The 24,935-nt window shown below is 35.3% G+C and overlaps 1 protein-coding gene across 12 annotated transcripts in view; it reads left to right on the forward strand.

Moving 5' to 3' along the window:
- Window positions 1–24,935, forward strand: part of ppfia2 (PTPRF interacting protein alpha 2) — a 214,503-nt gene that overhangs the window by 151,208 nt on the left and 38,360 nt on the right. For 9 of the 12 annotated variants that reach the window (XM_051107597.1, XM_051107590.1, XM_051107591.1 and 6 more), the window contains 12 exons: window positions 1,315–1,479; window positions 2,349–2,423; window positions 12,147–12,254; window positions 14,583–14,804; window positions 15,946–16,092; window positions 17,990–18,124; window positions 20,628–20,711; window positions 21,809–21,940; window positions 22,023–22,085; window positions 22,196–22,287; window positions 23,946–24,084; window positions 24,163–24,380. In XM_051107597.1, coding sequence (XP_050963554.1) covers window positions 1,315–1,479; window positions 2,349–2,423; window positions 12,147–12,254; window positions 14,583–14,804; window positions 15,946–16,092; window positions 17,990–18,124; window positions 20,628–20,711; window positions 21,809–21,940; window positions 22,023–22,085; window positions 22,196–22,287; window positions 23,946–24,084; window positions 24,163–24,380 — 1,580 coding nt within the window. Of the gene's footprint in view, window positions 1–1,314; window positions 1,480–2,348; window positions 2,424–12,146; window positions 12,255–14,582; window positions 14,805–15,945; window positions 16,093–17,989; window positions 18,125–20,200; window positions 20,249–20,627; window positions 20,712–21,808; window positions 21,941–22,022; window positions 22,086–22,195; window positions 22,288–23,945; window positions 24,085–24,162; window positions 24,381–24,935 lie in introns of all 12 variants that reach the window. The other 3 variants (XM_051107593.1, XM_051107589.1, XM_051107588.1) reach the window with 1 other exon arrangement.

The following is a 24,935-nucleotide window of genomic DNA, read 5'->3' on the forward strand; positions in this document are numbered from 1 at the left end:
GTAAGTTTTACATTTAGTTCATTTTTGAGTAAGTATTAATTTTAGATTTAGTTTAAGGGTTTAGTTTTAGTATTTTTTTATTTATATTTAAGTTTTACATTTAGTTTTAGTTTTTGAGTAAGTATTAATTTTATATTTCATTTAGTGTAAGAGTTTAGTTTTAGTATTAGTTATTTATATTTAAGTTTTACTTTTAGTTTTTGATGAAGTACTAATTTTAGATCTCATTTAGTTTAAGAGTTTAGTTTTGGTATTAGTTGTTTTTGTGTATGTTTTAAATTTAGTTGTAGTTGTTGATCAAGTATTAATTTTAGATTTGATTTAGTTTAAGGGTTAAGGGTGATATACAGTTACTGAACTGCATTTTTTTATCTCCGCAATTAGTCGGAGATATTGAGTAGGAATATCCTTCATCTGGCTTTAGATGCAATTCAACATTATTCTGAGTGAGTTTTCTGAGCAAGTGTATTTTAAAACAACATAAACACTTTTTCTTTTGTCTTGCCGTCCATAGTAATCTATGTCCACTTCACTCATCTAAAGCCAGACGGTTCTCTCTCTCTCCCACGGTGTCCTTGGGACTTTGGGGCCGAATTGATTTTTTATGCCATGTACCAGAGCAGAGAGTAACCACATTAACATAATCTCCTTTGTGCCGGGTCCAGGGGGTTTCAATTTGTTGTGTCTGCTTTATTGTTTCAAGTAATGTAATGGCTTTTCTTGTGAGTAATGTTGTTATCCATCTGAAAGGGTTCCCTTGTAAAATGAGAAAAGACAAAATGGTGTGTTAAGCACATGCCATTAATTTTCATGTCCTTGAGGGTTTAGTGACGTGATAAAAAACTGATTTTATGTGGCAGCATGAAACATTTCATTTCAGTTTTAGATTAAATGTAAGTTTTAGTTTCCTCTTTTAATGTAGAATTAAATTAGTATTAGATTTATATGTAGCTGTTTGTTTTAGTAAAATCAAATGTATTTTTTGCTTTAGATTTTAATTGTTATAATTGGTTTTAGTTTTTTAGGTTCAGTTTTAGGTTAGTTGCTAAATTTACTATTAATTACTAATTTGTATTTTGTATTTAGCTGTAGTTTTTGCTTTAGATTTAGTTTCAGTTTTAGATTAGTTACTACATTTTCTAAATATTTTTTAGTTAATAAATTTCTGATCTTAATGCCACCTTTAAGTTAAGTATTAATATTAGTTTTAGATTTAGTTTCAATTTTACATTTGGTTTAATTTTAATGTTTGTTATAGTAATGGAGGATTGTGATGATGAACATAATGATATTGACTCGTTGTATGTTCCACAGCTGCTGTTGGAGCATTTGGAGTGTTTGGTTTCGAGGCACGAACGTTCCCTACGCATGACGGTGGTGAAACGACAGGCCCAGTCTCCTTCTGGGGTCTCCAGTGAGGTGGAGGTCCTCAAAGCCCTCAAGTCCCTCTTTGAGCACCACAAAGCACTGGATGAGAAGGTAAACCATGAGATCAACAACTGCTGAGGTTCCTGTAGTTTTTTGTTGAATCCACACTGCATTTCAAAGATAGAATCTACTATAGATTCGTATGTGACATACCAGATATACCACAGACCTGTCAGTGTTTAACCTTTAGGCTGACTGATCAATCTTGGTAACCAAAATAATATTATATAACAATTTTCTCTCCTGGTTTTTGGACAGCAAGGTGAAAGTACATTTATTAAACACTGCGACCCACTGTCCCACCTCTCCTTTCCTTCATCCAGTGGTGTTTTATTTATGGATTAAGCCCTTGTGTGGCAGTTCATCCAGCTGAAATCCATTCTACGGCCTTCTGCAGACAGTGTCATTTATAAGGCGTTAGGTAACAGACGGCAGGAAATTGCTCATGATTTATGGAACCACAGTTTTAGTGACCACCGAATGTCCAGTGATAGAGGACCGAACCCAGTGAAATGATTCCAGTGATCAAACAGGTCACCAGAGAGACTGATTAGTGTTTTTATTCAGATTATTTTATAGTTCGCCCATTCTCCTCTTTGTAGAAGTTTCAAAACTGTGAAATAACATTAGTTGTAAGACAAAGAATTTGAATAGGATTTTTTATAAACTAAATACAGATTTATACGGTTGAGCTTTCATCTGTTGATCATATAAGGTTTTAGCAAATACTACACATCATTCATTATAAAAAATATAAGAATATAAGAATATAAAATATTCTAAGAATTCATTAAATTCTGCATTTCTGCATTATGTTTGCAAGCATCATTTAAATCAAATTCTAAATCAGGAATATTAAAAACAATCTCTAAGCACAGCCTTGATAAACAGTGAATGATGGATTTTTGTGTTTTGCTCAGGTACGCGAAAGATTGCGAGTATCACTAGAGAGGGTCTCTGCCTTGGAGGAGGAGTTGGCCGCAGCCAATCAGGAGGTGAGGCACAAATACTTGGATTTACATTAGGGATGCATGATATTATTAGACCAATATTGGAATCTGTAAATATCGAAAATGTAAATATCGGCATCAGCCCAATATGAAAAATTATGCCGATATGTCTTGCTGATAAGATGATTAACTTACATGTGCTCAGGGTGTGCTGGCGATTAGACCCTTCTTCCATGGTTGGGATCGTTTAGAGCCCTTTGAAGCTGCATTTAAACTGCATTTTGGAAGTTGGATCGCTGTATTTAATCTGAGAATGCACATACAGAATGACACGTTCAGTGTGTGATAGAGTAAACAGTAATAGCACATGCAAATAGTAATAGTAATAGCGTCCTAATGCCCGTTTGGTAAGGAGTTTTAATTTCGTAGGGGGCACTGTTGGTCTACTATTAATAAAATGAAAATAAAATACACTAATAACATTTAGACTGTTTTTCTGATTAAATAAAGCAGTAGTTGATGTCATAAAATCATGAGTATGTTTTGAGTTAAAGGTCAGAAGCTATAGCTTACATAAAAAATCAAACATGACACTTTTAAATTAAATAATTTTATATATACTGATTATTATTAAAGGAGAAGTCCACTTCCAAAACAACAATTTACAGATAATGTACTCACCCTCTTGTCATCCAAGATGTTAATGTTTCTGTCTTCAGTCGTAAAAAAATTGTGGTTTTTGAGGAAAACATTTCAGGATTTTTCTCCATATAATGGACTTCATTGGTGCCCTGAAATTGGATCTTACAAAATGCAGTTTAAATGCAGCTTCAAAAGGCTCTAAACCAGCCAAGGATGAAGGGTCTCATCTAGCGAAACGATCAGTCATTTTTTTTTTTTTTAAATAAAATTCTGTATACTTTTTAAGCCCAAAAGCTCGTGTAGCACTAGCTTTGGGATGCGCGCCCACAACGCTACAATCATGTCCAATCACTCTGGCTCAAAAAGGTAGAGTATGGTAAAAAACTCCATCTCATTTCCTCCACAACTTCAGAATCGTCCGACATCGTTGTACCTTTTTGTTTGCAAACAGTGTTTGACTTACTTGCACTTCCTTAGTCTTTGCACATTCATTTTGTAAACACTGGGTCTGTAGTTTCGCCTATGTCCCGCGTGAGCTTTTGATGTGATTCAATAGAACGTAGTGTCGTGGACGCGCATCCCAGAGCCTGTGCTACACAAAGTGCTTAAAAAGTATACAAATTGTTATTTTCCGAAAAAAAAAAAAAATGACAGATCGTTTCGCTAGATAAGACTCTTTTTCCATGGCTGGGATTGTTTAGAGCCCTTTGAAGCTGCATTTAAACTACATTTTGGAAGTTCAAAATCAGGGCACCAATGAAGTCCATTATATGGAGAAAAATGCTGAAATGTTTTCCTCAAAAACCATAATTTCTTTGTGACTGAAGACAGTAAGACATGAACATCTTGGACGACAAGGGGGTGAGTAAATTATTTTTAAATTGTTGTTCTGGAAGTGGACTTCTCCTTTAATGTGTAATGTGTTACGCTTTAAAACAAAATTATAAGCTCTAAAAGATTTTCTGTGTTTTTACAACTCTTTTGCTTTTGACCAGGGGTCACCAGACCTGGTCCTGGTGGGCCGGTGTCCCTGCAGAGTTTAACTTCAACCCTAATCAAACACACCTGAACCAGCTAATCAAGGTCTTACTAGGTATACTTGAAACTTGCAGGCAGGTGTGTTGAGGAAAGTTGGAGGTAAACTCTGGAGGACACCGGCCCTCCAGGAAAAAGTTTGGTGACCCCTGCTTTAGACCATCTACAAATATTAAATCTTAATAAAATGTTAAGTTTACCACTGCATTTTTCTGAAAAAAACGCGTACTGTCATTATAAAAGAGCTTTATTATTGTTCTTTTAATTCTAAGAAATAAGTTAAAAACTAAACAAAACTAAAAAAAAATTGCTTATTTTAATAATTTGAGAGACTTGCTTATTTGCTTATGGGAGAGACTTGGTGTTGTTTCCAAACAAAAGGAAATATATTGTTATCGGCATTGGTTATCGGCCAAAATAAGTTGAAAAGTAAATCGGCAAAAATCCAATATCATGCATCCCTAATTTATGTAATTATACAGCAATCTGCACCAAAAAAGGAGTTAAATATGTTTAATTGTTGTATATTTCGTTTTCATTTAAAAGTTAGGTTTAATATGTTGCTATGGTCTGTTGTTTTTGCTAGATCTGATTAGTGTGAAATGCAACAGAGCAAAGAGTACATTGTGTATTTTAGTGTTTATTCTAGTGCTGGCAGTCCAGATGGTGCAGTTCTAGCTGAAAGAGCTTCAAACTTCTCAACAAGAGCCAAATAACTTTTTATTTTCCTTTTAAGAGATATGTTGAGATTGTGTGTACTAATTTTGACCGCACTGTGAGTTCTGCTGTGTGTCATAATGTCATCGTTTCTGAATTATCACTCATCTGATCTCTTCGGGTCATGAGAGAGGGACACCTCAGATCAAAGAGCCAGACAGACGGAGAGCGGATAAGAGGTGAAAGTCCTAAGATAATAAATCAATCAGATTGTATGTCAAACCAATAGCAAACATATTGATGAGAACATTTTCACTTACATCTCACCAACGTCAACTAGATGAGTGTCCGGCCGCGAACCAAGAGAAAGATTTGCTTTGAATTTTGTTTCTGGGTATTAAAAACACAAGGATTTCACTTGAGGCTGCTTTTAAATTTCATCCAGCCCTTTAAGCTACCCAATGTTACTTCGCAGAAAATGTTTGTTTATTATTAGTAGTAGTCATTCAAAACCTCATGCTTTTGAATCATTGATGTTATGAAAGGATTTTCACACATCTTTGTGAATGGCAGAAAGAGTTGAATGTTCAAAATACAGCTGCGACTGGTGCTTTTCCAGACTGGAGAAGCACAGATGTCACACTGCACTTATTAAAGCTAAGCGCATGATTGAGATTATTTAAGATCTGTTCTGTAAGTGTGAGCAGTCTCTTAAATGTCAAAATTAAAAGCTGTACTTCTAGAACTGCCTCTAGACAATAGCTGCGTTTCCATTACCCTTCAAGATGCGCAAATTTAAAAAATACGCCTAATAGAAACATGATTTCACAGAAACTCCCAACGTTTTTACGCTCACGTGAGGTGGTTTTTCAGGCAATTCGTAAAAGGAATATTTCGCAAAACTGCAAACTAAATGGCTTTTTTGCATTTACAGGTCTCAAAGCGTATGTAAAAAGTCATATGATCATTCTTCAATGTACTATAAACTTCAAGAAACACTTCATACATAGGCGCTCTTAAGTATAAGCGGCTTTCCCTGATATTAATGCTTAGGCTTTGCACGCTGCACAAATCTGTGGGGCGTAACGGCTCCGACACGGTCACTGGAGCTGATGTTATGTTTATATCAGCAGCATCGCACACGTTTCTGAAGCGGCTCTCCGTGCTGCTTCTGTAAAGATACAAGCATACGATCTTTTGATTAAATAAAGCCAAAATCCGTCCAAATCCCATCCGTTGCCATGTCTTATCGTGAGAGGAACGAATTAGGTTTTAGTCGCATAACATTGGTTAATGGAAACGTCATTTCGCAATACTTTTTTATCGACATCTATATAATATCGCCAATGTTTTGCGCAAATCGAGAGTCGATTCCAAAGTTTGGAATCCCATCCTATCAAGGGGAATCGACTCTCCATTCATAGCCGTTTTCAGTTCAACAAAGCTTATCTATATGCGCCTCTTATACGAAAGGCTGAATATCTCGGCTGTTGTCATCAAACGTCACTGAACATCGATTCATGAAAATAACCTGAATGAAAAGAGTCGGTACTGAGCACGTCTGAGTTTGACGATGCAGCCTTGCTCACGAATAGTGATTAGAAGTCTGATTCGTTTCCACGAAAAGGTTCTTTCGGATCGTTTTAATGAACCAGTTCAAAAACGATTCAAAAGTCAACGGCCTTATATTTTCCACAGTTTTGAGCGCTGCACGACAGAATAGATCATGACGTGATCGAGGGTCTTGATTCCATCTTAAATAAAATGCTATTTTTAACCTTTCTATCAGCCAATGATAATTCTGAAAGAAAACGCAGAGAGCACAGATCAGTGGCCGAGAGCGCATCTGATTTGACAGATAAACCACAAGCTCTTATATCAGTGTTGTTGTTCTGGTTATTTTGTTTCAGTGTGCAGTTTGTTAATTTTGCACAAAGCATACCATTGAAGCGCACATCATTCAGCTGAACTGTGCCTTGTTCCATTCATGCAAGAAAGGCATGTCCACTGCTGCGTTGTGGGCTATGACTAATTTCATGTGAAAAATTACAATTTAAATACAGAAATGTATCATAATTTTTTAAAATAAAGCTTCATATTATGATTAGGCTACTTTCTAAGGCGAAATTAGGTTCCTCCACTCTAAAAAAAAAAAAAAATGACTCAAAAAGAATCGAAAACAACACTGAGGAATCATCGATTCCAGAAACAGGAATCGGAATCGGACTCGATTCCAAAATTTTCGGAATCGAACAGCCCTACTTACAACGAATACAGGCAATTCATCTTCAGTCCGCAGTAATGAAACGCTGTTTGATAACTGCCGGCAGAAGAACAGCGAATGCCAGGAGTTGCATTCTTGAAAACAAAGCCCACTAGACAGTGATCATGTGCTGATTGTGAACGCGTCTCTCACTGACAAAGGAGTGTAACGTTACTTTAAAGGCTTGCGCACTCAACTGTTTGCGAAATGGAGCTTTGTCCTCTAGTATCCTGCCTTTGTCATTCGGCACAAATCTAAATATTCCATAATATTTTCATATTTACAATGTATCCAAATGCTAAACTATTATTTATTATGTAAATTATAGACACAGTGAGGCGGGCGCGCTGATGTTTGTTTCGCTGTGTTTTATTTTGATAAAGTACCTACTGCACTGTCAGGTTAGCAATGCTGGAAGCCTGGAACTGATATGTTTTGTGTTTGTGTGCGCCGGCGCGATTACTTCAACTTTCCTCATACCAGCAAAATCAACTTAAACAAAAAACAAATAGAGTGTCGCTTTCTGCCATTTGAGTTTCCTTTCTGTCACAAAACTGAACTGAAACTCAGCAAATATAGGCTACGCTATGTGTCGCACAGTTTCCCTTGTCTAACAGTTAACTAAATTAAATATATGTCAAATATTTATTCCTTGTATGTATATATGTGCTGCAGATTTTATAGCCTATATAACATTATAATTTGATATAATATTTAGTATTTTCACATGTAGGTGGAAAATTTGTACTACTGTTTAAAATAAATGAAAAGAAATCCAGCAGAGTAGATTTTTTGATGTTGTACCGAAATCGTATCGAACCGTTACCCCCGAACCGAGGTACGTATCGAACCGTGACATCTGTGTACCGTTACACCCCTACAGGTAACCTATTAAATGTAGAAGCAAAATGCACAGTGATAATGGTTCTTAACCTTTTTTTCTTTTTAACTCAACCTAGACATTTCCTCTGTTTTTTCTTCTGTAGTTTTAACAGTTTAAGGTATTACTTTTATTAACTAGCAACTAGGAGAAACTATTCTCCTGTCTGTTTTTCAATGAATGCGGCATAATTAGGTCATGTTAACAGTGTAGCTACTATTTAAAAAAGTATTGTTGCATACTGCTAATTCTTTCAAATACTATATGAAAAAATGAAAACCTTATTCTGTATAGAAGATATTGCAGACTGAAACCAGTTATCTGCATTATAGTATTCAATTCCTGTTTTATTATATCTTTCACTTATATTAGCTCTCAGAATTATGAATCTCAATTTCAAGTTCACCTTAATATTTCAGTATTACAGGGAGAAAAATGTTGTTTTACACAACCCATTCAGTTGAGTAACAAAGATGAATCGGGTTTCTCTGAAGTAGTTGTCTTCTGCTTGAAACAAACCAGCGTTTCAGGCGCAGTCGGGTTTGTACGCGCTCCGCTTTGATGAGACCAAATGAACGACATCAAAGCGGACATGCTTACTTTCATAGGGCCTCCACTTCTCATTTACCTTCATTTGCAAGTTGACTCAATATTCCGGCTCTTTGTGCGAGTCAGAAGGTGTGGGATTGTTTGATCTTCAGGCCTCGAAAAATGGCAGACAATTCCCTTTCTGAGCTTTCAAAAGCGCGAGCCCCTTAATTGCCGCCTCATTAAAGGAATGCGTGGCGAGCGGCGATAAACCAAACAAAGGGAAGCGGATGTCTTCCTTATATCCGTTCATCTATCTTGCTTTCTCTGAACTCACAGTGGCCAGAGCGTCTCGACATGGGTGTGGAATAATCTCCCAATGCCCTTTAGCCTGGAGAGAACTCAATGTGTGTGTTGGTGTGACAGAGCTCATCAGTCAGATAACCTGCTTTAGAGATGTTCCTGGAAGAATACTAGGTTATTTTATTAGGGAGCGTATGCCAGCGGCCACGGTCAGCAACTTCTGCTGCTATATTTATATGCGCTGCAGTTTTACATTTATTGGGTTGTGGCAGTTTTGTGCTGGTCTAGATATACAGCGTTTCATAAGTTACATATAATGTAAGATATAGTGGTAATCAGTGTAGTATAAAAGTATAAAAAGTTCCGTGTTTTTATTTAAACTGTTTGTAATCGTTTAAGTACTATGGTATATATAAAACAACCATAGTATAACCATCGACATCAACAGTATATTGTGGTGGCACCAAATACCGTATTTTTTTATTTTGGATGTTATTTTGGAATGAAGTGCAATTGAATATGAGTTATCTCGCAATTCTGACTTACAATTCTGAGATACAAACTTGCAGTTGCGAGAAAAAGTCAGAATTGCACACTGACTTTTCTCACAATTGTGAGTTTATGTCACGCAATACTGACTTTATAACTCATAATTTCAAATTTGTGTTATGCAAGTCTGAGAAGAAAGTCTGAATTGATGTAAACTCGCGATTGCAAATTATCATCTTGCAATTCTGACTTTATTTCTCGCAATTGTGAGTTTGTATGACGCAATTTTGAGGGGAAAAAAGTCAGAGTTGTGAGTTCATATCTCGCAATTCTGACTTTATAACTCATAATTGCGAGTCTGTATCACGCAATTGAAAGAAATGTCTAAATTGTGAGATGTAAACTCGCATTTGCAAGAAAAAGTCTAAATTGTGAATTTTTATCTCGCAATTATAACTTTTTTTCTCGCAATAGTAAGTTTATATCATGCAATTCTAAGAAAAAAGTCAGAATTGCAGGAAAAAAAGCCTGAAATGTGAGAAAAAAGTCAGAATTGCAAATTTTTTTCTCGCAATTCTGACTTTATTTCTCGCAGTTGAGTTTTTATCATACAGTTCTGAGAAAAAAGTCAGAATTGCGAGGAAAAAAAGCCTGAAATGTGAGATACAAACTTCCAATTGTAATAAAAAAGTCATATTGTAAATTTGTGTCTTGAAATTCTGTCTTTATTTCTTGCAATTGTGAGTTTATTTCATGCAATTCTGAGAAAAAAAGTCAAAATTATGAGTTTATATCTTGCAATTCTGACTTTATAACTCGCAATTGTGAGTTCATGTTATGCAATTGCGAGAAAATGTCAGAATTGCAAGTTATCTTGTAATTCTGACTTTATTTCTTGCAATTATGAGTTTATATCGAATTGTGAGATACAAACTTGCAATTGCGAGAAAAAAGTCAAAATTGTGAATTTTTATCTCGCAGTTCTGACTTTATTTCTCACATTTGTATCACGCAATTTTGAGAAAAAAGTCAAAATTGTAAGATAAAAAGTCACAATTGTGAGAAAAAGTCAGAACTGTGAATTTTTATTTCACAATTCTGACTTTATAACTCGCAATTGCGAATTTATATCACGCAATTCTGAGAAAAAAAGTCAGAAATGCAAGATGTAAACTAATAATGCAAGTGAATGGGTGCCCAAATGTTGATGCTCCAAAAAGATGATGGTAATTCATATAGTACGACCCAACACACGATACAACTGTTCATTTGAATTGATGGCCAATTCGTTTGAGTTTGTACAATCTCATTAATACATTTTTGTACGGTCTGTTTGTGGTTTAGTTGTGGGTTTAAGGATGGACCTTCATACATACTGTTCTAAAAATGCTCATTTGCGTATGAATTGCATTGCATGAATTCATACAAAATCGTTTAGTTTTCTTATGAGATCAGCCTGCATTAATCATGTCTTCTGAAGTGAAACGAACAATAAGTAAATAAGTAAACAATCAAGAAAAATAGGTCATTTTTAAACTTTTTTTAAAGGGATTATTCACCCAAAAATACAAATTCTGTCATTAATTACTCACCCTCATGTCATTCCAAACCATAAGATCATCATTCATCTTTAGAACACAAATTAAGATAAGCTCTCTGACCCTCCATAGACAGCAACGCAACTGACACTTCCAAGGCCCAGAAAGGTAAGGACATTGTTAAAATAGTCCATGTGACATCAGTAGTTCTACTGTAATTTTGTGAAACTACGAAAATACTTTTTGTGAATGCACATTGAAAACCAACACAGAAGAGAGGAAATTGTTGAACAAAGTTATTATTTTATTTTTGTTTTCTTTGCACACAAAAAAAGTATTTCAGTAGTATTCAGTCAAGTATTCATTTTTGGGTGAACTGTACCTTTAAATATTACTTCTGGCCAACTCTCGTACAGAGGTATAGGAGAGGGTCACATTTACACTTGACGAAATAGACACATTGTGAAGGTGTCACTTGTCACTTCGCATGTGATCTTCACAATGCGAATAAATTGTGCTTCACAAATTGTTAAATGTGCGTACGTTTACCACAACTTGTCTATAACTGATCTATAAAATCCTGTGAGATCACTTCAGAATGTTAACTCTGTCTCTCACATTTAATCTTGTGAAAGCAATGTAAAGTGTCATGTGAAATCCCTATAGAAACACTTTTTTGATTATACCCTATAATAAAACTTAATTTGTTCAGAAAAGTCATGATTTAGTTTTTAATGATAATTTTCCACCTTCTCTAATAATTAAGCAGGCTATTTTATGCTGCTGCTGTGCCTTTAAGACTTCTGTGTGAAAATCTAGTATAGTTGGTGCTGGCAGCTGTAACAAATTGTTGAGGTCGGTTGTTAAATGATCAGTTAGAGCCGCCTGTTTCCAACATTCCTGCCTTTCCTCAATAATTCCTGTCAGAATGAGAGATATAGTACAGTGTGCCCTTGATACTGTACAGTACATGAATGTGCATGCTGTTTATGTGCTATATGTGTGAAACGAACACTTCTAAGCTGTCCAAGTTTGATTTATGATGCAGATTTTCTGTATGCTTGCAGTTTCATAAGAATGCACATTACACATGAACAAAATATGATTTGGTCTATGCATCAAAACAGTATAGATTTGAATATATCACCTCACATACAAATTAAAAGTTGACGGTGGAAATGTTTGCTGTTTCCACAAGGCAATAAAGTAGTACTAGTAATATTTGATGTTGCATATGAATATCAATATTTTAGGATTTATTAGACCAGTTACATACTTTGTCAGGTAGATAATATATCTTCCTATTATGTCCTACTGTTTGGCATATTATCTGGTGAAAAGCATCCTATCAAACAACACAGTACAGTGTGTTTTGATAGTAATATTTGTGGTTAATATCTGTGGTTAACTCTCTCTTCATTGCATTTTTCCAGATTGTGGCCTTAAGAGAACAGAATGCCCACATTCAGAGGAAGGTGGCATCAGGAGAAGGGGCCGAGGACTTGTTGGAGGGACCTGATGCCCAGAAAGTTCATGGCAAGGTAGGGGACTTGGCTCTAAACTGCCAAGGCTAATAGTCTCTCAATGGTCAGATTTAGTTTTATGAATGCTATAAGTACACTACGATACAAAAGTGTGGGGCTCACCCTGCCAAACTCTATTTCTGGATCACCTTTAATATGTTAAACCAGTCATAACAGAATGTTGCCTCACACTCCTGATGAAAAGATAACAGGATGAGAGAAGAATCATCCTCCTCTCACTGTCACCGGTGGGCGCCGTGTGCGGCATTAGATTGTGTTGGCTTGGTGACAGTGGTGGCAGGAATGTGTGGCCACGTAAAAGATAAAGGTTGGCACTTTGACAGTATATCTCAATTGGCCAAATTAATCTCTCATGATGCTTGGTAGATTTAGTAGCAGTACTGATGATATCCAGGGCCTGTGGCAGTGATGCATGGGTCTGGCCGACCAACCAGGGGTCAGTGGCTTGGCCTGTATGTAACAAACAAAATCTGACCCTCCCAAATAGCATACAGACAGAGAAAAAGAGACAGTGGGAGGGAGTGAAAAAAGTGAGAGTGAGTCATTATCAGGCCCTACAGCTGCTCCAGAGGCTATTCTTTGTCTTGTCATTCTCATCTATTTACGATCACAGAACCTTCTCCTGGTGAAGTCGTGCCGATCTCTCGTGGCTTCACAGCTTTGACGGAGTAAATTCTGTGTGCTCGGCAAATGATTTTATCACCCTTCTGTCTTGGTGTCTGCGCCATAAATTAACCAGGATATAAAGTCTAATTTTAGTGCAGCATAAGACGTGTCAAGTTTTAGTGCGAATATGTGACAGAATTTTTTATTTTGGGCACGGCAGTGGAAAGATCTGCTGAGCCTATGTTTCACACACTGAGAATGCAATTAGACTGAACAGACACAAATGTGCATGCTGGGAATTCAACAGTCCAAATACAGAGGGCTGTGCTAAATGACAGTCTCAGTGAATGAATGGATGAATTAGCTGCAACTAGTATAATATAATATATTATAGGTATTTTCTTTCATTAAAAAATTCGCTGTATTTACATTCGTTTAGTATAAACGGGTCGTACAAGGTGCTTAAAGAGCTTGAAGTACTTGAAATTTAAGGACTGGAAAACCCTAGAAAATAGCAGTATTCCTTAAGAGGTGCTTGATCACTGCTTGAATTATTGAAAGACAATATATCTATGAAATAAGTGTTTAATTTTGTCAATAAGCACATATCTTTTCATGCAAAATTAATCCATTTTGCTTATTTCAGTTGATGTCAGAAAACAATTGAGGTAAGCAAGTAGTAGTACTGACAGTGTCGTGTAAACATGGTTAAAGATGTGAAAACAGGAACAGATGAACCAAATCAATTGAGTCATTTACTCTGGAACCTCTCCATTTGATTCAAACTCGCGACTTCGATCAGTCATATCAAACGATATATCAAGCCGTTTATTTTCTGATTTTGTCATTGCTTGTAACAAGTTTAAAAAGCATAAAGAGCTTTTTGAAACTCCAAATCAGTTAAACCATTTCATTACGAAGCGCAACAATTGGATTACGAATCATTTTTTTCAGATCAGGACTCTAAATCACAAATCATTTGATTTAGATTGGAACTTTGCGAATCATTTAATTCAGGTCAGGACTTTGAAGCACATATCAAGAATCATTTAATTTAGACTGGAACAGGTTCTTGAATCATTTAGCAAATTGAATGGTTCAGATCAAATGATTCACGATATGCGATTATGCGATTTAAATCAAATTCAGACTTGAGCTTCAGAGCGTGGATCGCGAATCGTTTGATTTAGCTTGGAATTTTGGAGCTGGTTCACAAATCTTTTAATTTAGATCGGAACTTCAGAGCTCGGATTGCGAATCATTTGTTTCGGATTGGGACTTCGGTGCAAGTTTGAGAATCATTTGTTTCAGATTTCGGAGTGATTTCGTGAATCTTTTTTTTTTTTCAGATTTTTTTTTTTCCTTAAACGGTAGAAAACATCAAACCATTAATGCAATACAGTTATATAAAAAAAGTGTGCTTGAAATGTCCTGGAAGTGTCTTTCTGTCTCACCCTCATGTTGTTCCAAATCCATAAGACCTTTGTTCATTTTCGGAACACAAATTTATATTATAAAAGAGATATTTTTGATGGAATCCAGGAGCCCTGACCCTGCATAGACAGCAACAGTACTACTTTGTTAAAATAGTCCATGTGACATCAGTGGTTCAACTGTAATCTTTTGAAGCTATGAGAATACTTTTTGTGTGCAAAGAAAACAAAATAAATCAATCTCAATCTCTAAAAAAAAGCTGTATTATGTGTGTTTGTGCTGCAGCGGTTGTCTAACGGGTCGATGGAGTCGGGGGACGAGGCCAGTCAGGTGGTGGAGCTGCAGGAGCTGCTGGAAAAACAGAACTACGAGCTGGCGCAGATGAAGGAGCGCATGTCCTCGCTGTCCTCCCGCGTGTCCGAGGTGGAGCAGGAGCTGGAGACGGCTCGCAAAGACCTCATCAAGAGCGAAGATATGAACAACAAGTACCAGAGAGATATTAAAGAGGTGCAGTATGGGCGTATGTCAAGCCTGTGTCTCAAATCAGACATAAATTAGGCTGTGTCCAAATGTGACATTTAAATGTGTTCAACATCCTTTCTACTTAAAAGTGGTTTTCTTAAAGGGGACATCGGATGCTTATTTTCCAAGTTGGAATTTCTCTTTAGGGTCTTTATGGAATGTCTGCAACATAATTGGGTTAAAATTTCTCATCATTTTTTACTTTGTCAAAAACATGCTGTTTTGTGCATGTCTCTTTAAATGATAATTCGCTACTGCTCACCCTGCCCCTTTCTTCTGTTTTTTGTGTGTTCAGTGGTACATTACTGTCAAAAACAAAACTAATCCACTGTGTCCTCATTTGCTCTGATTTTGGGAGAAAATGAAGACACTTATGTTTACTTTTACATCCAAATACAAAACACCTGCATTGCTTACGAAACGTTGTTGCTACAGCTGCTCGAGCGCGGAGGAAATGGAGGACAGCGTAGAACTGGCGGTGGAAAGGGTGGAAATATGCTAATACGGGACAGTCCGTCAGCGGTTGTAGGCGGGGCATGAGAAATATGATATCACACTGCTCAGAAAATCAAAACGGCTTGATAATTGGGACTGTTTAGGTTTTGTGGGAATAAAAAAAAAATGGATTTTTATCATTGTAGGGTGGTTGTGTCCACACACTGCTAAGACACATTTATATGCAAACACCATTTAAAAGTGAATTTTGCATCCGATGTCTCTTTTAAATACTGACTACTTGGTCAGTCTGTTACATAGTCTGTTAGGTAGCGAAGCAGCTGCCTCCGGTTTTGGACACACCCTTGTCACACTGATAATTAGCAACAGCCGGACAGATTCTGAAAAATCTCTGTTGGTTTGGAGATACAGCTATTGATGGAGAGAGGTTGTGGCAGCCCAGAGTATTGAGTGTGTGTGTGTGTGTGTGTGTGTTTCTCTGTGTCCAAATATGTGCGTTTGCCTGTGTTCATATTTGTCCTCAAGCCTGTGTGTAATTATAGGGCAGGATTTTTGATTGACAGCAGACTATTACACCTGCGGCTCCATCTTAGGTGTGTGTCTGAGAGTCACTAACCAGCAGTCTGCCAATATATTTTGTGTGTGTGTGTGTGTGTGTGTGTGTTTACAGGCTATGTGTCAGAAAGAAGACATGGAGGAACGGATCGTGACTCTTGAGAAGCGCTATCTCAGTGCCCAGAGAGAGTCCACTTCACTACATGACATCACAGACAAGCTGGAAAACGAACTGGCCAATAAGGAGGCGTTCCTCAGACAGGTCTGGTTCTGATCACTTGCATTCCAATTTCCTTTTAGAATGATTTTGAATTACTTTGAGATACTGCAATTGCTTAACTGCATAGCCCACAGATGTTTTGAACTTGACAACTGACAAACAGTCATTCCATTTGTAATTGAACATTCTATTCTGATGATATGATGGTCAGCATGACATCAGTTCATATTCTACCAAATGATTTACCAGGATTTCTTGAATGCTGATAAAGAGATGTGGCAATAAATACATGTTTTAAACATACACTACCAGTAAAACGTTTTTGAACAGTAAGATTTTTTTTTTCTCTTCTGCTCACCAAGCCTGCATTCACTTGATCAAAGTACAGCAAAATCAGTAACATTTTTAAATATTTTTATAATTTAATATAACTGATTTCTATGTGAATATATTTCATATTGTAATTTATTTCTGTGATCAAAGCTAAATTTTCAGCATCATTACTCCAGTTTTAGTGTCACATGATCCTTCAGAAATCATTCTCCTTCATTCTATACGCTGAATGGCTGAAACATTTTTTTTTTTTATTATTATTATCAATATTTAAAACAGTTGAGTGTTTTTTTTAGGATCCTTTGATAAATAGAAAAATCCAAAAATCAGCATTTATCTGAAATAAAAAACTTTTGTAACATTATACACTTTACTATTCAGAAAGCTTGGAGTCAGTGTAATAATAATAGCAATGTAATAACAATAAAAAATCTTTTTTTGAGCAGCAAATCAGAATATCAGAATGATTTCTGAAGGATCATGTGACTGGAGTAATGGTCCTTAAAATTTAGCGTAAAATCACAGGAATAAATGACATTTTAAAATATGTTCAAATAGAAAACAGTTATTTTAAATAGTAAAAATATTTCAAAATGTTACTGTTTTTGCTTTGGATCAAATAAATGCAGGCTTTGTGAGCAGAAGAGACGTCTTTAAAAACATTAAAAAAATCTTAGGGTTCAAACACTTTTGACTGGTAGTGTATTACAGAAACATTCATTTTCCACCAAATTTCTACTAAAACATTCAGAAATTCATTTTCTACCAAACTTGTATGACTTAAAAATTAAAAATGGAATTCTGTCAGTATTTAGTAATTTTCTGCCAAACTTGTGTGACTTGAGATTTGGAGCCAAATTACAAGGGGGTAAAAATGTCTTCAGAAAGATGGCAGCAACATTGAAAATGTAAAATATGTTGACTTTAGTGTTCTTTGTAGTTCAAAATGGGAAAAAAGCTTTTTGTTGTTGTTGTTGTTGCATATAACATACCTGTCTGAATGCCATAAATATTCATTTGGCATTTTGTATATGGACCATATCAAAATACACTGATTTGTAAAAGAGCAGCAAGGATATTCTACAAAAGGATTGTTTTGTGTCCAGTCCAATAATAATATTTATATATAGCTTTAATGTATTTATTTTTTATTTCAGTTTTAGTAATTTTTGTACTTATTTAGTTACTGTTTAGTTGTCATTAGAACATTACTAATTTCTGTAAAAAAAAAAAAAAAAAAAAAAAAAAAAAATTAAAGGTTAAGTTTTTAATTTTGTTTTATTTCCAGATTATTTCAATTTAAGAAAAATATTAATAGCTCAGTTTTAACAACATTGTTCCAGTGAATTGGGACAGGTGCTGCCATGCTTCAGTGTGTATTTTTCACTCTCTAATGAATGTTTAATTGTTCTAAGAACAGGCAAAAAATAGGCAGTTATGTAATTTTGTTTGTTTAGGCACACTGAAAACAGCCACGCTGATCCACTTGTTGCCGTGGAAGCTGGACTGTCCTATGATGCTGCTATTTGAGGATAAACTCGCTCTGATTAGACACTGTGTGTGTGTGTGTGTGTGTGTGTGTCTGTGTGTGTGTTTCCTCGCACAGATGGAGGAGAAGAACAGGCAGTTACAGGAGCGACTGGAGTTGGCGGAACAGAAGCTCCAGCAGACCATGAGGAAGGCTGAGACTCTGCCTGAAGTCGAGGCTGAGCTAGCACAGAGGATAGCAGCTCTCACCAAGGTAGTATACCGGATACTACAACCACACATGCACACTTAACTGTGCATGCAATGCAAACCAGTGTTCTGGATGTATTTAAACAAATTATCTTTTAATTTGAAAATATTGATAATATCTGAGTGACAACAGAACTGATTTACTGAAGTGAAACATCAGAACAAATGATTCACACATGAATCAGACAAACAGTAATACTACAGAGAGACAGTGACATCAAACTGCAATCCATGTTGGGATCAAGTCATTCAGACTAGGTGTCAAGGGCCATTTTTGAGGTGGTCTCTCTTTTTGGCCACCGCGCATTACAGTGCTCCGAACATTAGTGGTTTGGTTGCGGCAAAGCATTGCAATGCACTTAGTGTGCATTTATTATGTGCATTGATCAGCATAAAAACAACATCTTCAGCGGCAGTAGAATGAAATCTATAACTTATTTATTGTACTGATCAGAACAATTGAAAAGGCTATATGGTGAAATATATCTGTATAGTTTTTGGTTTGCTTGATATGTATTAACAAATTGTATGTTATTAATTTTCATCAAACAAAGAGTAATTACATACTTTTGTGTCAGTTTTTTTTATTTCCTGTGTTTTTTTTTTCCCACACAGCTGGAATATATATAAAGTTCTTTCTTTATAAATATGTTATATTAGTTCTATAATTAACTTCATAAGAATTTGCATTATTATTTCTATTTTCCTTTACAAAATTATATTTGATAATTATCTTCATAAATAATTGTGTTAATAAAAACAGCATTTTTGTATAAAATTGTTATATTTGTTATATAATCTTGATGAAAAAATATAGTTGTTTAAAAATATTTTTGTTGTAATTATAGGGCCTTTTTTCCGTTTTAATTTTTCTGGATTCCATTTTTTCTGTTTTCTTTTTTATAGACTTTGGTTTATTGGTTAAATGAAAAAATCGTAATCAAAAAGCATGTCTAATTATTCTAAATCATAAAACTTGCACAAGTTAACAGTGATTTATTATAAGTTACATTTTTTTAAGGCCCTATGAAATACGTTATATTTTTGTTTCTCAAACTCAGTTTTGTTTTCACCAAATTCTGTGTTTTTCAATCTTTTTCTAAATTCCATTGAATGGTTTATCAAATTTTAATAATCAAAACCTCTAATTAATAATCTAATAATCTCTAATTAATTGATTTTATGTAAAAAAAACAATATTATTATTATTTTTTATAAATAATTGTTAAATATATTTCTGGTAAATATTCCTTTAAAATAATGTTTTAATAATAATAATAATAATAATAATAATAATTAATAATTTCAGTAGTAGTAATAGCATTTCATTGATCATTACATGAATATATTTCTGTCACAGTTTTTTCAAGTTAAACCAAATTTTTATTTTGACGGGCTGCTTTGATGACCTGTAAGTTTCTGTTTGTATACGATATGACGATAATTTTTCTGAAGCGGTAAAATGCTCATGAAAAGATTGTTCATGTGTTCATCTACTCATATTTTGAGACAGCAGAGGGTTTTTTTTATTCTTTATAAAATTGTTATTTTTTTATGTAATTTTCTTCATAAAAAACAGATTATTTTTTATTCTTTCTGCATGTTATGTATTTGAAATGTAACTAAATGTGCATTATTATCTTCTATTATCTTTAATACTGCTTACAAAGCATTGTGTGCAAAAATGGACCTTGTTGAGTTGGTGAACATTTTAAAATCTTTAATAGTGACTGTGTTTCACTCAACTTTGATGATAAACTATAGCTGTCATCACTTCCTTTATGCTACTTTTCCCCATCCTTAACACTCAAAATGTGCATTAAATGGAAAGGTTCTTACTTTAAACCCAAATACGAGGTGATAAGTTGTCAGGTGGTTTCTCACAGTGACCACTGCTCCTGAAAGTGTTAAAGAAAAAGTAAACATGTACAAGTACAAGGCAGAAATTGCTCTTGTTCATTCTTTAAAATGAGCTGTTTACAAACTCTACTGTGAAAACATCATGAACAGACAGAAATGATTCATACGCTGTTCATTATTAACGTTGTGTGGTATTTCTCTGTATTGTGTGGTTTGGTAGTCTGATATGGAAGCTAAATTCCAGGACATGAACTGCAGTCTTAGAAAGGTGGGGCTGAAAGCTTCTCTCTCTCATTCACTCTGTCTTGCTGTGGGTCTGTTGGTGTATTTCAGCTGCATGTGATGCTCAGCTGGGATTTTCTTCGCTTTAATGAGTTGCTGACGTACTTGGTTCTTTCTCTTCACCCAGGAGAGAACAGAAGCTTAAGGAAATACACGCTCCTTCTCTTTACCTGTCTGCTCAACCATGTCTGTGGTGTTCGGTGTGATGGCACCTTATAAACCAAACTCGCAATCTTATAAATTTAGATTAAGATTCCAACCAACATCATAGTCATGGTTCAAGGGTCCTTTCTCTGCTGGTTTGAGCTAAATTGTGGCTTTACATGTTCTCGTCTGACAAAATGCAATGTGTGTTTGTTGTTCAGGCGGAGGAGAGACATGGCAGTATCGAGGAGCGGATGAGACATTTAGAGGGACAGCTGGAGGAGAAGAACCAGGAACTGCTCAGGGTTAACATCACTTTATATCACTAAATAATCTATACTTCCATACTATGTTTTTTACAGTAGGCTTTTTTTGTGCAGAATGTAAATTGTCAGTTTGTAGAATATCCAAATTAGCAACCACAGTTGAGGTCAAAAGTTTACATACACCTTGCAGAATCTGCAAAATGTTAATGATTTTACCAAAATAAGAGGGATCATACAAAATGCATGTTATTTTTTTTATGAAGTACTGACCTGAAAGATATTTCACATAAAAGATGTTTACAGGAGAAAATAATAGTTGAATTTTAAAGAATGACCTTGTTCAAAAGTTTACATACATTTGATTCTTAATACTGTGTTGTTACCTGAATGAGCGACAGCTGTTTTTTTGTTTAGTGATACTTGTTCATGAGACCGTTGTTTGTTCTGAACAGTTTAACTGCCCGCTGTTCTTAAAAAAAAAATCCTTTAGGTACCACAAATTCTGTGTTTTTTCACCTTTTTTGTGTATTTGAACCCTTTCCAACAATGACTGTATTGAGATTTATCTTTTTACACTGAGGACAACTGAGGGACTCAATATTTTATTATTACAGAAGGTTCAAACGCTCACTGACGCTTCAGAAGGAAAAATGATGCATTAAGAGCCGGGGGGTGAAAACTTTTGGACAAAAAGAAAAATGTGTAAATTTTTCTTATTTTGCCTAAATATCATATTTTTTTTTACTTATCACTGCCCTTTAGAAGCTGCAGAAGATACTTAAATGTTTCCCAGGACACAAAATAAGTTACATTTATCCTGATCTTCAAAGTCAAAAGTTTTCACCCCCGGTTCATAATGCATTGTTTCTCCGTCTGAATCATCAGTGAGTGTTTGAACATTGTGCAGTTTAATTGTTCAGGACAAACAAGGGACTCATGAACAGCTATCACTGAACATACATTCAGGTCAGTGCTAAATAAAAAAAAACATGCGTTTTATATGATCCCTCTTATTTTGTTAAAATAATTAACATTTTGCAGATTCTGCTAGGTGTATGTAAACTTTTGACCTCAACTGTTTTGCCAAACAATATAGTATAAAACAGCATATATATAAGAAAATTTTGTTTCTTCAGGCTCGACAGAGAGAGAAGATGAACGAGGAGCACAACAAGCGTCTGTCAGACACCGTAGACAGACTCTTGACAGAGTCAAATGAACGTTTACAGCTCCATCTAAAAGAAAGAATGGCCGCTCTTGAGGAGAAGGTGAGAGAAGATCCAGCCATCATGGCAGACGTCTTCAGACAATGTTGATCACTCAAACTGTTTTCTGTGCTTCTCTTTTTAGAATGTGTTAATACAAGACTCTGACAACTACAGGAAGCAGTTAGAAGACTCCATTCAAGAAAAGGTCATTAGTTGTTTTTTTTCTGCAAACTAGCTCAGCGGAACGAATTTTGATGCAGTGCTTTGCTATCCGTTCTGAGTAAAATGAAACTTTAATGTGCTTTGCGGTTGTAGTCTCATCTCTCGGAGGAGATCGAGAAACTGAGATCTGAATTGGATCAGTACCGGTTGAGGGCCGGATCCCTTACGGAGCCCACGCTGTCACGGTGAGACAGAAACCATGAACTCAGAACTATCCTTTTATAATAAACAATAGCTCTGTTACAAACTGAATTTTAAGGCGTCATAGCTGTGCTCTCAATGTGAAGCCTGGTACAAATACAGTATTTGGCAGCAGCATGTATCCATTCTGGAGGAGGCGATCCAAGGATACATTGTTATGAAATCACTCCGACAATCATATTAATTTTCTCAGTAGGGGAATTGATTTTTAACATTAATTTAATACCCATTTAAACAGACTTACTGTGAGCTCTGAGGTTGTTAATTGGTGGTTTATGCTTTTGTTGAAGCTATCAGCCCACATTATTTAAACTTTTTAAATAATCATGTTTAACAGCACCAGACTTATACGTAAGATCTTTGGCTCTTATAAATATAATCAATAACTTTAAATCAGAAGTTTTGTTTTTTTTATCATCATTTTTAATTTGAATGTCATTGGCAGTGCTTTATGTTATTGTTCCAGATCAGTCACTGATAAGCTTCCATTCTTGTTAAAATGTCTTAAAAGACCGCAGCGTATGTAGACAGTAATGTAAACTCACAAGGTTTTGGAATGATGTTAGCATTTCTATGCCGTGTTTATCAAATTACTTGACTCTTACATACCTCGATTTTTCTGCATGGTTTTATATTGTACTTTCATTGCACTGAAAGCATAGTAGTGATGAGTTTTTCTAGTGTTTGTACACTGCTGTTCAAATGTTTTTTTTTTTTTTTAAGAAGTCTTTTCTGCACATCAAGGCTGCTTTTATTTTATTAGAAATACAGAAAAAATATTAATATTGTGAAATATTATTACAATTTAAAATACCAGTTTTCTATTTTAATATACTTTAAAATCTAATTTATTCCTGTGATGCAAAGCTGAATTTTCAGCATCATTACTCCAGTCTTCAGTGTCACGTGATCGTTCAGAAATCATTCTAACATGCTGTATTATTATTAATGTTGGAAACAGTTGTGATCCTTTATATTATTTTTGGAACCTGTAATTTTTTTTTCAGGATTTTTTGGTGAATAAAAAGTTAAAAAGAACAGCATTTATTCAAAATAGAAATCTTTTCAAACAATATAAGTCTTTACTATCACTTTATATCAATTCAACACATCCTTGCTAAATAAAAGTACTTTAAATTATTTAAAAAAAAAAGGAAATTACTTACCCTAAAGTTTTGAACAGTAGTGTATATTGTTACAAAAAATAATATTTTAAATACATGCTTTTCTTTTGAACTTTTTATTTATCAAAGAATCCGGAAAAACCACAGGTTCCAAAAAAGAAAAATTAAAAAGCATCACAACTGTTTCCAACATTGATAATAAATCAGCATATTAGAATGATTTCTGAAGGATAATGTGACAATGAGGAGTGGAGTAATTCAAAATTCAGTTTTGCATCACAGAAATAAATTATATTTTAAAATATACTAAAATAGAAAACCATTATTTTAAATTTCAATAATATGTCACAATATTACTGTTTTTTTTCTGTATTTTTGTTCAAATAAATACAGCCTTGATGTGCAGTAGAGATTTCTTTAAGAAACAAGAAACATCTAATTCATAATGAAACAAACCAGATTTTAAAAGTTTATCACCATGTCTAAATTATAGATAACAGTTGTGGTCTTGATTCCAGGTCTCATTTGGATGCATCTGGAGATCTGCGTTTCTCCCTTGGTTCTCTTGCCGAGACGCAATCGGACCATTATCGCTCCACCAAGGTGATTCGCAGGCCCAGGAGAGGACGCATGGGGCTACGTAGGGACGAACAGAAGGTAGTATCTCATCACCTATAGTTTTTTGAGCTTTGTGCTAAACCTCACTCCTTGCGTTTCTCTCTCGTCTTCTTGCAGGCTAAGTCTCTGGGAGAGCACGAATGGCGCTCTCAGCAACTTGGCGTTCTGGGCGGCCACCCTTTCGAGAGCGACACGGAGATGTCGGATATCGACGACGACGATCGAGAGACCCTTTTCAGTTCGATGGATCTACTGTCTCCTGGAGGACATTCAGATGCTCAGACTCTAGCAATGATGCTGCAGGAACAACTGGATGCCATCAATAAAGAGATCCGGTCAGTTTGTTCATTGTGACCACAGCAGCTTAAATCAAATTGTCTTAATTGTCTACCCAGAGATGGAGAAGAAGCATTACATTCAAATTGCTTTAATGTCTGTAATGTAATCCATCAGTAAAGCAAGGAAAGTACAGTATCTGCCTTATTTTTCAACACGGAAGTAAGCCTACGGGCGAGACTTGTGGTTCATTAGCCGCTATAGGGGATTAACAAGAATAACAACGTGCAGTAAATGGTAAAACTGTTTGCACTACAAACCAGTGTGCTCTTAATTAAGATAATACATTAAAATAATATAATAATACACACCAATTTGCAAAATCAAGCAGCAAAACAAGCAGTTTTGTATAGCTAAAAATAGCTGGATGCAGATGAGACCGAAAGCCAGACCCGTAAAATTTACAAATGGCCCGCTCTTATGGGAAAAATAAGGTGGATATGTTTTAGAAATATCACCTCAGAGGTGATAATAAAACAGCAGGGGGCTTAAGATCGAACCATGGTGCACACCTTCTTTAGCATTATTAGGTTTGACAGCTGTTCATTTACACC

This window comes from Labeo rohita, chromosome 4 (genome assembly GCF_022985175.1).
Source record: "Labeo rohita strain BAU-BD-2019 chromosome 4, IGBB_LRoh.1.0, whole genome shotgun sequence".
Lineage (NCBI taxonomy): Eukaryota > Metazoa > Chordata > Actinopteri > Cypriniformes > Cyprinidae > Labeo > Labeo rohita.